Source organism: Canis lupus, chromosome 18 (assembly GCF_011100685.1).
Source record: "Canis lupus familiaris isolate Mischka breed German Shepherd chromosome 18, alternate assembly UU_Cfam_GSD_1.0, whole genome shotgun sequence".
NCBI lineage: Eukaryota > Metazoa > Chordata > Mammalia > Carnivora > Canidae > Canis > Canis lupus.
This window is the reverse complement of record NC_049239.1, coordinates 22,063,261-22,079,873: the sequence shown is the minus strand read 5'-3', so window position 1 is coordinate 22,079,873 and position 16,613 is coordinate 22,063,261. Positions and strand designations below refer to the sequence as shown.

Genomic DNA, 16,613 nt, shown 5'->3' with positions numbered 1-16,613 from the left:
GAGGAATCAGGAATGGCATTTTTTTTTTTTTTAAGATTTGTCATGGATGATATTTCTGATATTTAAAAATCTAGTAAATTGAGTATTTACCAATGTTATTGACTGATTTACACATCATAGTGATTTTCCAAGTCCTAGGAGGAAAAATTATACAAGTGAGGAAGGAGCACATGGTACACACTTTTATCCACGACAGAATGTGATATATTCACTTCCAGTGTATTAACAAAAATGAAAGAAAGGGGAGAGTTTCCATAGCAACATTAGCAAAACAAAATTTGCCTACTGTCTAAGATCACATTTTTAAAAGCCCACCCACTCACCAATTTGGAAGCCTGTGAGAATTAATTAAACTCAAAGATAAATTATTTAAAAGTGAAAAAAAATTAAGATAACATGGCCAGAATGGTAAATTGTTTACAACCGGTCAAAGCATAGCTTGAGGTAAAGGCAACAGGTCTCCTTCGATATAATATGAATGAAAGGGAGGGTTAACAGAAGAGGAGAGCTGGAGATAGCAAATTATTATGGTAAAATTAAAAGGATGGAAGGTGGCTGAGGGAGATCTAATCTGACAGGATCTGGGGTGCGCTGCAGTATACTTAGGCCATAGTGATGCACACCTGTTTGATTATAACCTTCAGTAAAATAAAGGAACTCCTCCTTTTTCCCCTTCCTGATGATTCATAATAGCTAATGTTGACAAAGATGTCACCGCTGTATTTGCCTTTGCAAAATCGTGAAATCCTTAAAACAATTCTGTGAAATGGGTATTATTATTTCTGTTTTACAGATGAAAGACAGAAATGCAGAGAAATTAAGTCACTTGTCCCATATTTTCAAAATCAGTACATGTTTTATGGCTTCCTGAATTCTTTTTGAACAAGCCTTGCAGAAGATTTTAATTGGAAATGAAAACTAATTTCAGCATGATATCCAGACTAGCTGAAGGGGCACTTGTGTCATATTTTTTGTTACTACCTAATACTAAGATGTTATTGCATTCACTGGTAATTAAAATGTATGTGTGATAGCTGCCCTGGTCGTTACCTGTTCTAAGAGTAGTTCGGGGGCAGTCGAAGGTAGTGGGTGTCTATCTGTGAGTTGATTTGGGAAGTTAATAAATTAAACTGTTTCAAAACTCCTAAACTATGACAAGGGAAATATAGTGGTAAACACTTGAGGGATTATGTTGAAAACTAAATTATATATGCAAAAAGAAATGATCCTTTACTAAGAGGATAAACCTTTTTAAGTTAGTTTCCACTATAAGATAGCAAAATAAATTTTGTAATTTTTGTTTTTTTGAAGAGAGAGAGAGCGTGCATGCCCATGCACAAGCAGGGGGACAGGAGGAGTTGAAGGGAGGGGGAGAGAAAATCTTCAGCAGGCTCCATGTGCGGTGCGGCATCCACCCTGAGGATCTATTTTATGACCCTGAGATTATGATTTGGGCCCAAAGCAAAAGTCAGATGCTTAACCAACTGAGCCACCCAGGTGCTCTAATTTGGTAAACTTTTTTATCTGCCCTTCCTGTTAATCTTTTTTCCTACTTTATTACATATATAAACTTATATGTATGAGTATATGAAACTAATGTTAAATCATAAATATATGGGGTTTTGATGTATGTATTTATTTATATTCTTGCCTCTAGTTATGGTCTTTGAAGGACTAAAGTCTTTAGATTCACTTTCTGTTTTTTTCCTTAAAAACAAACAAAAAAAGGTAGAAATAAAGTACCAAAAAATAATTTTCAAGGACACTTTTCATCTGGTATACACTTTTTATTACATCAATTTGAATCATTTTCAATTAAGTTGTATTTTTGGTATTTTCATAAACTAATGTCATCAACATGAACTTTGATAAATTTGTAGATTTAAAGGAAGGTGGAGCCTCCCTCGCACAAACCATCTGACCGTGAAAAGTGGCCTTTCCATATCTTTTCCTATCTATTTATTTATTTATTTGATTTTTTTTAAGTAATCTCTACCCCTGTCATAGGACTTGAAACCACGAGATCAATTGTTGCATGCTCCACCGATTGAACCAACCAGGCACCCCTTCTTCCTTCTTTTAAAGTGGTTGCTCTTTTATATCAGTTCTTTGGTATTACCTGGTTCCTACAAAGATTTGAGTATTTTCTTATTATGGTAATTTTCCCCTTTCTACCTTGTATAAAATTTTGTGCCTTATGCTTTATTTGACAATTAACCTATTGAAAACAAAATGAAACCCTGCAACCTACACAAGTGCTTGTAGATTTAAGTGGTGGGCTCCCAAGAACTAAGCAAGTTTGAGCTCTCGTAGTGTCCTGTATTCAAGAGTGGAAGGAAGGAAGGAGGGAAGAAAGGAATTATAAAGGCTATAATTTAGAGTAGTATGTTTCAATAATGTATTTCAAAGAAGAAATATAAAAAGATAAAATTTTAAAAAGTTATAAAATGCAATATTATCAATGCCAGTTATTTTTAGGATGTTTTCTTGAGGATTCGATAACATTTCTATGGTTTCAATATACATTTAATATTGCATTTGTAACATTTTGCGTTTGTTTTGTCAAAAAGGCAAATACGATTTTCCTTTTTTTAAAAACTTATTCGTTCATGAAAGACAGAGAGGGGCAGGCAGAGACAGACACTCCCCCGACGTGGGACTCGATCCCCAGTCTCCAGCATCACGCCTTGGGCCAAAGGCAGGCGCCAAACCACTGAGCCACTCTGGGATTCTCGGTTTTGCTTATTATTTTAACTGTTTTGAAGTTAATGTTAATTGTCTCAAAGTTCATAAGTTTTGGTCAGACTCTAAATCATGATTAACCTTCTGAATAGAAACCAATCCACTCAGGGACTTCTGCTTCACCTGGTCATCTCCACTAAGTCTGATTCACCAGGTTTATTTGTCAAAAAAGGGAGTTAAGAGCAAATCGTTGTTTTCTGTCTCACAGCTGTAAGAGCTTGATGTTAAGATCACAGAAACTTGTGCTTGAACAAGGCTGTGGATTTTTATTTTAGGGCAGTGCTTCTCAAACTTGAGTCTCCAGTGGAATCCCCAGGAGATCTTGTCGTACCCTTGATTGCCGGGACCGCCCCACAAGCTTCTAATTCCATAGGCCTAGGGTGGGATCCAAGACTTTGCTCATCCAATCAGTTCCCAGGTGATGTTGCCCCGTCGGTCTGGGGTCACTTTGAGGAGCACAGTTTTAGAGACACCAAGACTCTGAGGCAGGGCGAAGATGCATGCTCAGCTTAAGCCCGGAGGATAAAATAAATATGCCATCGTTTAAATGCCAGCGCATTGAGTGCAAGGTATGCAGGTGGATCAGTGACCGTTCCTGTGGAAGCGGCTCAACCAGAGGTGGCGGGGCGAGAAACGCAGAAGCTCGGAGATTTTCACTCTTCTGCAAGCTCCCGCCAGCTGGCCACAAATTCAGGAATTCAGACTCCTCAGGGCCGACCCCGTGGCTCGGATGGCTCCCAGCACAGCGGACTGCGTGAGCTGCTGGTTGACACGAGTTACGCCAGGTCCTCTGGGGGGGGGTTGCTGCTCAGTAGCCCGGGTGCACTGGGCTGTTCTACAGCTGAGAAGCCCTGGCTTGGGACCCTCATCTCCCAAAGGGAGCCCACCAGCAAACCTGAGCAACAAGCAGATCTGTTTCCCACCCTGCAGACTCCTCTGTCTTCCTTGTTGATGACCTTCTTTATTACAGAGTTTAAGATGGATTTTTCACCCTGAAGTAGTCAAATGTGTATAATGTTTCTCACTGATAACAGCTTCAAGATTTTCAGCTTATTAACTTTATAATTTTAGTCACTTCTTTGTACCTCACTTTTTTTTTTTTAAGATTTTATTTATTTATTCACGACAGACACACAGAGAGAGAGATAGAGGCAGAGATACAGGCAGAGGGAGCAGCAGGCTCCATGCAGGGAGCCCGACGTGGGACTCGATCCCGGGACTCCAGGGTCAGGCCCTGGGCCGAAGAGAGGCACTCAACTGCTGAGCCACCCAGGGATCCCATGTACCTCACTTTTTTAATATGTTGTAGCTTCCATTTGTTGAGGACCTTACAGTTACCCTTACAATACAATCATCATTTTATAGTTTAGAAAATTGAGGTAAAAGGTATTTAAGTTAGAACTGGTCACATGCGTAGCAAGAGCTAGGGCTAATTTCACTATACTGTGCTCTTCTGTTGTCAGTAGTAAAAAACAAATGCAGTTGTGTGTGCAATTATGAGGTCACATAGGGAAGTAAAATAAGCAAATTAGGACAATTTTGATTTGGTATTTGATAGATTTGTAGGCAATTTGTTGGTAGGTAAAGTGTTAACATGATGTATTCCAAAGAATTCAGTTCTCACCTGAGGAGATGTATTACCTGAGTATGTGATTTCCTCATGGCAGTAGTTTGTTATTGTAACTGTGTGGGACCCTGGAACAGATTATCAGCAGGAATAGGGCTAGACTAGTTTTAGAAACTGTCTTGCTGCTGTTTTCTTTCCCTCTGGAACACTGATTCTCTTCCTTCTCCACACTGATTCTTTCCTGGGTTTCTGAAGCTATATTGGTGTTCAACATTTAGAGAATAAGGCAACTGATCCTAGATTAATTCTAGGATCCCATGGATTGCCCTGGATCCCTGCCACATCCACAGCCGAATTCTAATATTTTTAAGGACTAGGTGATGATGAATTAATTCAGCAATTTTTGAGAATTAATTTTTTTTTTTTTTTTAGATTTTATTTACCTATTCATGAGAGACACACACACACACACACAGAGAGAGAGAGAGGAAGAGACACAGGCAGAGAGAGAAGCAGGCTCCATGCAGGGAGCCTGACATGGGACTCGATCCCAGGTCTCCAGGATCACGCCCTGGGCCGAAGGCAGGTGCTAAACTGCTGGGCCACCGGGGCTGCCCAATTTTTGAGAATTAGGTAGTGATGAATTTGTCCAGCAAGATGCTTGTCAAATAGGAAGACAATTTTTGTAGCCTCTCAAAGTATTGTGATAATGAATGATGATAATTTAGTGAACCTAGTTATAAGTCTTGTTGCAACTGAGATAAAATCTCAAAAATACTGGAAATGATTATTTCCATATTTTCATACACATTCAAATGAATGTCTCCTCCTACTACACATTGTGTGAGATGTTGGAGGTGTACAGATGTGAAAGAGCTGTATCTGACACCTAATGAACTCACATTTCCGGGCTGTTGAGGCGAGGGAGGACGAGTACAGCATTGTGTGGGACTAATCAAGGGCAGTGGGTTATTTTTGTTGATTTCATTAAAATACTCCTCTATTTAGAACAGGATTTCTCCAAGAGTAATTAAATCCATATGTCTAATGTAGCTAAAAATGTTACCTGCTAGAGAAGGGTTTGCAAGGTTTATTTAGTCCCAGGAAAAGGTGGACGGACTATATTAAACATGGAGATTTCTGGTAATGACACCAGGTATAGAAATCAGAATCTTTGGATGGCAGTGGGATTGAGTGGGTTTGTATGGGGTGTGTTGAACAAGCTCATCTGTTGATTCTTTGCAGGTATCAGTGTGTAGAGCTGATATAGAAAATTAATTCATTTGGGACGCCTGGGTGGCTCAGCGATTGAGTGCCTCCCTTTGGCCCAGGGCGTGATCCTGGGGTCCCGGGTTCGAGTCCCACATCAGGCTCCCTGCGTGGAGCCTGCTTCTCCCTCTGCCTGTGTCTCCACCTCTCGCTCTGTGTCTCTCATGAATAAATAAATAAAATCTTTTAAAAAAGAAATTAATTCAATTGAACAACCTTTTTTTTTTTTTTTAATTGTTTTGTGCTATAGAGCCAAAGAAAAGAAAGGTAATGACAATTACCAGTTGTATATTATTTACTTTCACGACAACTAAAAGGAGTTTTGCTGTTCTTACCAGATGACATCTCCTTTACCCTGGCTTCTGTATTCCAAGAGTCTGCCAATTTATTTGGAGCTAATTACATCTCCAAAGATTAGACTTGAAGCTTTGTGGTTAATTTCAAAGGCATTTTCTGAATATGGCACATCCAGACTGAAATCTATACAACATGATCCAGAAGGCATGCTCCAAAAGATTTATTTTTCACTGGACCCACTAATAGAAGAATAAACGATGACTGGCTTGATTTCAACAGCTTTTATTTATATGTTTTGCATACATTATATTCCCTTGAAGCTTGGGCCTGGAAGAGAAATAGTGTTTGTATTATGAAACTTTTATTTTACATAACCTGAAATCAAATCAATTGTAAGAAAATGATAGGCTATCAAAAAAGAATTAATCTGTAGCCTTACTTGCATCTTAGGCAGTATAAGATTTGTATGGGATTTGGCTTAATATAATTACAAAGAAACGTTTTACTATTAATTTTCATAATTTCTTTATGTCATAATTCCAGTATTTACGGAAGTCTTAAATTATTTGAATAGGTATAAATAATAAGAGTATATACTTTATGAATAATTGTAATCAAAGTATGTATTAAAAGTCACATATTATGTAACCTGTTCTGTTTCTCTTAATAAACAATACTCGAGCTGATAAACTCCTTTTTTTCCTCCTTCATAATCTCAAATGGATGGGCTTGTGCTAAGATATTTTACCAGGGTCTGTTGGAATTTTTTGAAGTCATTGGATATATTTTTCTAAATTAAAATAGAGTTTTATTAAAAATAATTTTTTTGTGTCTTGGGATCAATTTGAGATTGCTCTGCTAGAAAAAAGTGAGGTTGAGAAAAAGAAAGATAATGATTATAATTATGTGCTCATGTTTCATGTCATTAAACAAAAGCAGAAAGTCTGCAAAAGCGTATTTTAAGCAAGCACAAGTAAAACATAAAAACAGCGTTTAGTTATCTTTGTAAACGTGGGCTTAGTAACCCATAGCTCCATAGTGACAGGGAGTCGACATCTCTGGATAAGTAGTTTTGCTTGAGTGTTCATTTGGGTTCTTTCAAAATGCATACATAATTCTTGTGTAGAAGGAATGATGGTCCCTTGGTGGAGAGAAGGAATAAATGTGTTCTGATCATGAAGATTCATTAAATGCACAGAGTTTTGGTTCTAAAACGTGGTCTTAGAAATAGTTCCAGCTTTGTTTCCCTGAACATTGTTCTCTCCTCTAGACATTATCTTTACTTTCTAAAACTCTTAGCAAACCATTTCTCAAAACTCATTGGCATTAATTGGTTCTCATTTTCAGTGTAAAGCATCCCTTGCAAGGATAATGGGTTTCTCGTTAGACAAATCATCCCCCACCCTACCCCCTTGAAGCAGGTGGAGTTTCTCTTTGGCATTCAATCTGCACACATGTATTAATTAGAAAGAAGAATCAACAGTGTCAACATCAGATAACATTTACATTATTAAAAAAATACATGCCGAACAATGCCAGGGATACAGACCAATTCATTATAGAGATTGCTCTGAGTAGGGCACTTGGTCACGGGAGGTGAGTGAGGAGAACTTCAAGGTTACTTGTAATTTTCAGTTTGTATATGAAAAATTTCAAAGCAAACACACAAAAAAGATAAAGATGAATTTTGACTAATGGATTTCAGACTATTTTTTTCTATGCTTTTCAATATTTTTAGTCTCCCCCCGGATCAAACAAATAAAAAGACCTGTCGCTAAAAGTGTCATTGGCCAGCAATACACACTTTTTAGAATCTTTCCCATTACTTAATTTTGAGGTATTTCCATTTTTGATAAAACCAGTACTTCAAAAAATTTGTTCTTCATGTGGCAAATTCCACTGAAATAAAGTAAAATAAACAAACCATGTGTATTTTAACCATTAGGAAAGCATCTGCCAAACACTGATCATATGATGTGTTTGTGTGTGTTTGTGGGTATGTGTGTGTATGTGCTAGTTTTATAGTATATGATATGTGGGTGTATATAAATACCTTTAAAAAGCAGGGACTGTGTGCTATACTTTTACTCCCTGACACTTCCATTTAGCAAGTATTTAGTAAATATTTATTGAATGCAAGTAAACACACTCTATATTTACGTAGTGATCGCAGTTACCAAGTGTTGAAAGGTGCCATATTTAACTCGTCCTGGTTAGCCTATTCAGATTTAATAACCTTTTAATATCAAATCCCACTTTCCAGCCTGACTTCATTAGCTAATAGATCTTTGTCAAAATACCAATGTTTCTTTATAGAAATGTTTTTAAGTAATATGTAAGATAGATGTGATTTAAAAAACACATATAAAGCAGTTTCTCCATGTTAAGATTTTCATAGTGGTATCGTGGTTCACTAGGATATAGCAAGTTGCCTGAAAGTTTTTGATAGAATTCTGCTGGGCATATATATTTATGTAAATTTAAATAACATTTATGCATTGTTTTATGTGAATCAAAGAAACACCACATTGTTTCTCATTTGGTTAAGGATATTGGAAAGGGAAGAGTACTTTTTTTTTTAACCTTTTAGATGCAACACTATATTAGATACGGAAGTCAGGTGTTGTCTACTTGAAGTCTTCACAATTTCTCACTAGAATGAAGAATGCTAAAGAAATGTTACACCTCACTGTCCTTTTTTAATATTTCAGGAAATAAGGCGAGAAAGCAGAACATTAACGATCTCTCTTTTCTCATTGTGTTTATGGTAATAATAAAATACAATAAAATTGAGCTAATTTTATTGTCTGCTATATTAAACCATTATATTCCCTGAATTGTTTTTGGACTATTGTGCGGTCCTATAGGCAAGAGCTTTTATGTAGGGCAAAATCAGTGAAATGTAGGGACTATTAAGATGCTTACAGTCATCTCACTCATATATATGCATGTTGAAGTGGTCATCAGTGATTATAGTTCTAACAGGCTATTCTATGAAGTTCCATTTACAAGATTCAAAAAGAAGCAAACCACTGAGTTTATAATGTGCTAGATATTTAGCATACAAATAGAAAATGTAAAGATAGATATTATTCTTAGATGCTGAAAAATGTTAAGCCCATTGCCTAAAATCCCATTAATTAGTGAATAGCATCACTAGGAGTGAAAACCAGATCTGTTTAAGTGAAAAGTGGGTTGCCCATTATAATTTTACACCTCCAAAGTAATTGCTTGTACCTGTACACTTTTCTTCAAAACGTACTTCTCTGTTCATTCACCCAAGTCTGCTATTTTCAGAAGGTATTGTTAGACCATTCAAAAGATTATCCTGATTCTTTTGATATGTTAAGAACATTCGGTGAAAAAAAGCAAAACTCATTAGAGTAATTAAAAAATTGTCAACGTGGGCATTACACAATAAATGGTTAATCCTTCTTGGGTGTTAACTATTTGTACATTAATTACATTAACGTGCATATTTTACTTAGGCTATTGTGTATATCTGTTGCCTCTTTATTAGAAAGAAAAATCTTGACATACGCTAGCCAAAGAAATTGTTTTGGATTAGAGATGTTTCTTTGACTGATGTTTCTAAGCCATTCTTGGTATTAACATGAATAGCGACATTATTGGAGTCTAACTGAACGGTCAGATGATCCCTGAAGGTTTCCTTTGAAAGCTATTATTAAAAGAAAATTCTTTATAATTAAATGTTTCAGGAAACTTTTATTTTTGATCTGCAATTAGCATGCAATCTAAGAAGCATATAGGATATGGGTTGGGAAAGTAGTCTATTTCCAAGAGAAAATATATTTAGGTGTTATTGTTAAGGAGAATGATAGAATTATTTCAGTATACACTGTATAATTATATTGCTTTTATTAGACTTTCATATCACCTGACAGAAATCGGTGCTAGTGGAAGAGATAAGGATATGACAGTAAGTGAGGGTGGGGAATGAATAGGCCTTCAAGGAAGCTGATCTTTCTCTGCTCTGATAAACCTCTCCCATTCTTATTTCTGTTTCTTCTTCCTCTTCCTCTTCTTCTTACAGATCACTGCATATCAAAAGCTTTTTCTCTGATTAGCAGTATTCTCTCAGGATCTGAAGGCAAGACCTGTGTAAAAACAGTTCCTCAGTGGACATAGGATTTTTTTGTGCTGTTTTTGTTTTCAGCGATTTCTAAAAATTTTCTGGGAATTTTCCATTAGCCTGAGTTTTCCACCAGTGTTTCTGGCTTTGATACTGTTATATCTTTCTATATTATCTGAATATCTGGTGATGTTAATATTTGTAATGGGTCTAAGGGAGACTAAATATTGGTCTTGTAGTATGAACACAGGCTTTAGAGTTAGAAGACTTAAGTTCAAGTCCATTTTGTTAAACTTGGGAGTCTTCAAATTGGTCTTTTTTTTTTTTTAAGATTTAATTTATTTATTTATGAGAGGCACAGACAGAGAGAGAGGCAGAGACACAGGCAGAGGGAGAAGCAGATTCCTCCCAGGGAGCCCGATGCAGGACTCGATCCTGGGACTCCAGGATTATGCCCTGAGCCGAAGGCAGGCGCTAAACCTCTGAGCCCCCCAGGGCTCCCCTCAAATTGGTCTTGAGTTGGTTTTCTGTTTTAAATGATCAAACCAATAGGTAGGTAGGGATGTATACATTATTTATACATCTGTGACATTGTATGTATGTATACTTATCATTCTATGCCCAGAGAATTTTCATATACACGTATGCTGTTTCATTTATGATAAAGCCATTTAATGAATCTATCTGGCTTATCTTAAGAACAGAATTAAGTTTCCATTTTCTCTCATAGGTATTTATGCTGAGTTGGGTCTTTTGTATCTTTACTTGGTTTGGTTTTAAGGTTTGATAATAGATTAAACTGTATCATAAATTAAGAAAAAACATATTTTCCTTATTCTGAATTAAGTTATTGTTACAGGATATACTTATGTAGCCAGTTATGGCTACTCTAGCCATAACTATAGTTCTATCCTGAGCAAATGTTCACATTTTATTAGGTAGGAATGTTATCAGTCTTAACACAATTTGCCCATGACATTTAACAGTAGATCATTGGCTTTAAAAATAAAATGTCACTTGACCAGAATAGAAGTTAATTAAGGACTTGAAGTGTCCAAAACACATGTCAGCTTTCTATAAGATGTGGCTAGCTGGTCTTATGCCACAAGGAAGAGCACCATCAGCAACTATTTCTATTCATCCCCAAGATAGCCTCGTTAAGTGTAAAGTTCAGTCTTATGCTTTATTATGAATTCACTGCATAAAAAATATTTCATTAATTTTTGCATGAACAAAGAAGTCAATAGTAGAGCATTTTCTTTTTTTTTTTTAATTTTTTTATTTATTTATGATAGGCACACAATGAGAGAGAGAGAGAGGCAGAGACACAAGCAGGCTCCATGCACTGGGAGCCCGACGTGGGATTTGATCCCAGATCTCCAGGATCGCGCCCTGGGCCAAAGGCAGGCGCCAAACTGCTGCACCACCCAGGGATCCCAGTAGAGCATTTTCATGATTATGTATTTATAGATTTCTAAGCTGGGGCTATAAAATTTAGCAACTTTTAAGCTTCAAACCAAGCTTTTAAAGTATACATTTCTTTCTCATATATAACTACGTCTTTCAGAATCTTGCAGTGACATTGCTTCATAAAATTAGGGTTTAAAAAATTGCATATAGATAGATATGGGTATCAATATAGACAATAAGGAAATAAAGCTGATTTGGATCTCTTCCTAGGAGAATTTTCTTCTGGAAGTTTGTTACCATTGTTCATCCCTTCTTAACCTTTCTTTTTTTTCTAGAAATAATTAACTATGATAATTACTGTCATTATGGTTTGTTAAACATGGATTATGTTCATATCATAAGCCAGTGATTCTGGGTCAGATCAATGACGTTGTACTTTCTCATGCTCTCCAGAGTAGAGAACAACGTGGTAGTTAGAGCTGGAGCTTTGAAAAGCATGTATGCCTCTGTGGGTGAGAATGTCCCCCAGTGTGTTTTGTTTGTGGGGATGGCATCTTCCTTGTGTGTGTTGTGCAAGGGAAAACCTTAATATTAGTTTTCTAAGACATAAAGACATTTTAGAGTTCTAATATTTCTTAGTCAAAAACGTTATTTAATTGATGTATGTTTTACCCAGTATTTTGTTTAAATTCTCAAAAAGCTTAAGTTTATTATTTTTCATATACATATGAACCTTTAGCTGGTCTTGTATTGACTGTTAAAAATGAAGAGTTGGATTCTGAATTTTGTCTAGAATATGCCTTCTTGTTGATTTTCTCATTTTGTCTTTTCTTTCCTTATCTTCTCATCCTAAAGGTTTCCTACAAAGACATTACTTCCATTTCTACTTAATTTGTCACTTTATGTACCTTTTATTACATCTTCACACTGAATTTGAATTTTCAGAATTGTTGTGTTGCAATATTACTGAAAGGCATATGCTTTTCCCTTGGTTTAACTATAGTTAGCTTTTTGTTTTTGTTAGGAATAGAGAGCATCTTTTGGTTACTCTCCCTGGTCCAGTTTCTAACATTTACGAGCTCGCTTTATTTATTTATTTATTTATTTATTTATTTATTTATTTATTCATTTATTTATTTACTTATTTATCTTTTTGTGATAGCGAAGGAGAGAAAGAGAGGAGGGAGAAGGAGAGAGAGAATCTTAACCAGGCTCCACAGTCAGTGGGGAGCCTGACATGGGGCTTGAGATTGTGACCGGAGTTGAAAGCAAGAATTGGATATTTAACTGACTGAGCTACTCAGGTGCCCCTACTGCTCTCCTTTTAATCTATGTTTGCCTAGTGGCTGAGAAACTGAAACCATTGTCATGTCGAACACACTGGAGAATTTTTCTTTTAAATTCAGTTCAGGAATTCTTAACTTTACATCTCCTATTAGACAGTATTTTATAGTGATCAGTAATAGCTACTTAATAGTTTAGTAAGTGAACAGATTATGGTATTAAATAACAGGGGATTGAACTCAGTAACTAATGTAAAAACTGACATGAAGATATGTTTCTGTTATCTAGTGCAGTCTGGATTTACTTTGGAAGAGCACTCACTGGAGTATAGTCCATAGTGAGAGATCAAAACATGAACTAGTAATCCACTACAAGGTTTATACTTTCCTGAAACCTAACCTGATTATTCCCGTCTCTTAAAAATTAGTTTAATATTTATATTTATTCTATTTACTGTTACATCCTTTGTGTTTCTGCCACTAACTTATAGCTGTGTTGGGAGCAGGCCACAGCTGCTCAATATTGAGCCATCTTCTTCTCCAAGATACATAAAGTGCAAATAGAATCATAATTATCTAAGTTAAATTAGATAACTAACATCTATTATTCTGTCTACCAGGCACTGTTCTAAGCACTTCACAGTTTATACCTTGTTTAATCCTCTCTATAATCCATGAGGCCTACTTTGACATTATTCACCTGAGAAAACAGAAGAGTTTCAACTTTCCCCAGGTTTGCACAGCTAGGGTTCATATTTAAACCCAGGCAGTCTGGTTTCAGATCTGTGTTCTTCATCACTAAATGTAAAAGCTTATCACATAGACAACATGATAGTAATACCGAGACATTCAAAGAGAAAAATCTGAAAGCTATTAGAGAAAGAAAAAAATAGAATTTATTTACCAAATGTGATTAGCAGACTGACAACAGACATTTTATCTCCAACTGTACTTAACAGAATAACGTTTTCAAAATGCTAAAGGAAAAATCAGTGTAGAAGTCTGTAACTACATTAACATAGAAGAGTGAATATGACATAAGGCCATTTTCAGATGTGCAGATTTTAACAGTTTAGTATCATAGATTATCTCTGAAAGAACCAATGTACTTCAGCAAGAAGGAAATTACTACATTTGTATGGCTTTTGGTGAAAAACAAACAACCCTCATTATGCTATTAAGAAGGTGCCTAGGATAGTGCTTAGCAAATATTGATTGACATTTCAATATCATTTCCTTTCTACGTATATAGAAATACATACTATAAAGGTATTCACTAAAGACATGTTCCTACCAAGATGAATATACTCTGCTTATTAAAGCTTTCTCTGAAACTGAAATGTTAGTCATTAAAAGAAAGCACTCAAGGTGTCCACATCCTCTGATGACAACAGAGGTAGTTAAACCAGGGTATTCAAGAATAGTAGGTTATTCATATGACTTAAGAGTAAATACACATATATCTACGTTGTAGGTTAGAATACTAAATGATTGGGAATTTATGAATCATAAATAAGGAGTTTCTTTCCCTTTTATGTCCTTATAATTGATTTGAAAACCCCAGCTCTTTATGTATTCGCAAGTATAGATTCACGTGGTCATTTGAATTCTAAGATATAATGTTTCCTTTCCAGCGCTTGGCTTTGGAAGCAGAGAAGGTTCAAGCAGCCCACCAGTGGAGAGAGGATTTTGCGGTAAGGACCCCTTTATAACCATTTGAATTAGTGACATTTTGTGCTTGATAGTTATGATCGCATTAACATTTTTTAATGATACAATCTTAAGATTTTATAAGACCAAAATTCTATATTTTGGCTATATTTTGTTTCTTTAAAAAATGTGCTTTTGGGTAATCAGGCCAGCAAGTTAGGCAAAATGTTCCTGCTTACGTTCCATATTAAAATAAGTCTTCAAAAAAAAAAAAAAAGTCTTTTGAAATGTTATCCTATAATCGGTTATTTGTAAAATTAATTACATTTAAATAGAATTGCATTATAATATCTGAACCATCATTGTAAATGTTATGAATACACTAGTTGAAAAACACATTGCATTTAACAATTTTGAGTTTGTAAGAAGTGATATGCGTATTACAGTCACCTTGGTGGTAGGAAATGTGATCGAAGTAAGAATGAATGTATTACACTTTCTGAATTTTAATTTGCTCCACTTTAGCTAGAAACAATCTTTCTTTTACTGTGGCCTACTTTTAGAAGTTCCAGCTAATATTAGCTTTTCCATATATATTTTTGATAAACTTGTACCCTAAGAGTTGTTAAGCTAATTATACAAAGAGCAGAAATTCTCCTTATACTGAATTTTGTCTATTTCTCTATCATCTATCCATCCTTCAATTATCTGTCCATCATTCCATCCATCTATCCATCAATCTGTCCATCCATTTTCTTTTCTCTATCCCTGTATCTGTGTTTCCATCCATACATCTGTTCATACATAAATCAGTGTATCCAGTCTTTCAGTCTGTTGTATCAATCAATCAGTCAGTCTTACAGTGAGGGGCACAGTGAAAAAGTTTGCTCTATTTTAGTAGTTAAAATATTTATCTTACATATTTTTTATTTATAGTAAAAATCTCTAGTTTCTGATCATAGAAAAATTCCATATAACTAATTTTGGGAATGTTTAAAATAGATCTAGAGTATAAGTGACAGCTTGATTGTACTACTAAATTGGTTTTGAATGTTTTGTAAAATAAAAGTCTCAAATTCTAAGGTAAGAGAGTTGTGCTTCAAAGAACACAAAACTGAGGCTTAGGAATTAGCACTTTTACTTTGTGTAAGCATGATTATATTGTATATCAAAGGAAAATACATTCCATCATATGTCATTCACTTATGATATATGATAATGGTTAGTCCTCCCTGCTTCATGTTTCTGATATTATTTATTTTTACTATCTTTTCCACAAATTTATATTTCTTAAACCAGTAGTCAGTCTGCCAGCTGGAGCCTGTATTTGACTATTACCTATTTGATTCTTTTACTAAAGTGGCATATTGCCTGAGTTGTTGGTGTCATGTAGATACTGGCTTAGTCCATAATTGTTTATCATAGCTAGGTTAGGAAAGATCAGTTTGTCATTCATAATGTATAAAGAAAAAAATTGGTGATTAACTTAGAAACATAAGTTTGGGTATAGAGGGCAGACTGTAAGCTCATGCAGTGAACCGGGTTTACAATGTTGTTAGTTTCTTTTAGATGAAAGGAAAACAAACTTGAATTTTTTTGTTGTTGTTTTCAAATAGACAAAAAGGAGCCCAACTAATATGCCCAAATAAATATCCTTCTGATTAATTAATATTAAATGGAAATTCCTATTTGCTTCTCATCTCAGAGGTGGCATAGTAAAAGCAATGTAAAGATATAGCGGGTATACAGCTAGACCAACTATTCTACTTAGTGTTGGGATAGTACCAGATGGTGGTGTTTTAGTTTAAATTTTGAGTAATTCTTGGAACTCAAAAAATCCTTAACTTCACACGAATCAGCTTTCATAATATATAGATTCCATTGCTGTTTGTAAACTTTTCTTTGCATTTAAGGAATCTGGCAAAATTTCTCATAGTCATTTATTAGTTATATGTCTTTTTCAGTTTCCTAAGGAGAAATAATGTGGTAAAGAATAAAGTAACAAGCAAGGATGTAGTAATGCCATTTATATCATTGGTGCTGTTTTATTTGATTATCATATGATCGCTTTCTGGTTGTAGGAGTTCCTTTTCCAGACATACTGTAAACTCCTTGATATTGTAAAGTCATTAACACTAAATTAGCATTTTGGCCATGATTTATTTCTCCTTGCAGAAGTAATGGGCAACCATTCTACATGACACAATAACTCTCAATGTGTTATGGCTGTTACCATATTTTACTGTATCTGAGCCATTATCATTTGTAAGGCACCCTATCATATATGGATTGCCAAGAAAGA

The 16,613-nt window shown here is 35.4% G+C and overlaps 1 protein-coding gene across 8 annotated transcripts in view; it reads left to right on the top strand.

Annotated features, from left to right (window-relative positions):
• Positions 1 to 16,613, top strand: part of CACNA2D1 (calcium voltage-gated channel auxiliary subunit alpha2delta 1) — a 475,745-nt gene that overhangs the window by 232,056 nt on the left and 227,076 nt on the right. For all 8 annotated transcript variants that reach the window (XM_038562843.1, XM_038562841.1, XM_038562842.1 and 5 more), the window contains exon 4: positions 14,296 to 14,355. In XM_038562843.1, coding sequence (XP_038418771.1) covers positions 14,296 to 14,355 — 60 coding nt within the window. The remainder of the gene's footprint in view (positions 1 to 14,295; positions 14,356 to 16,613) is intronic.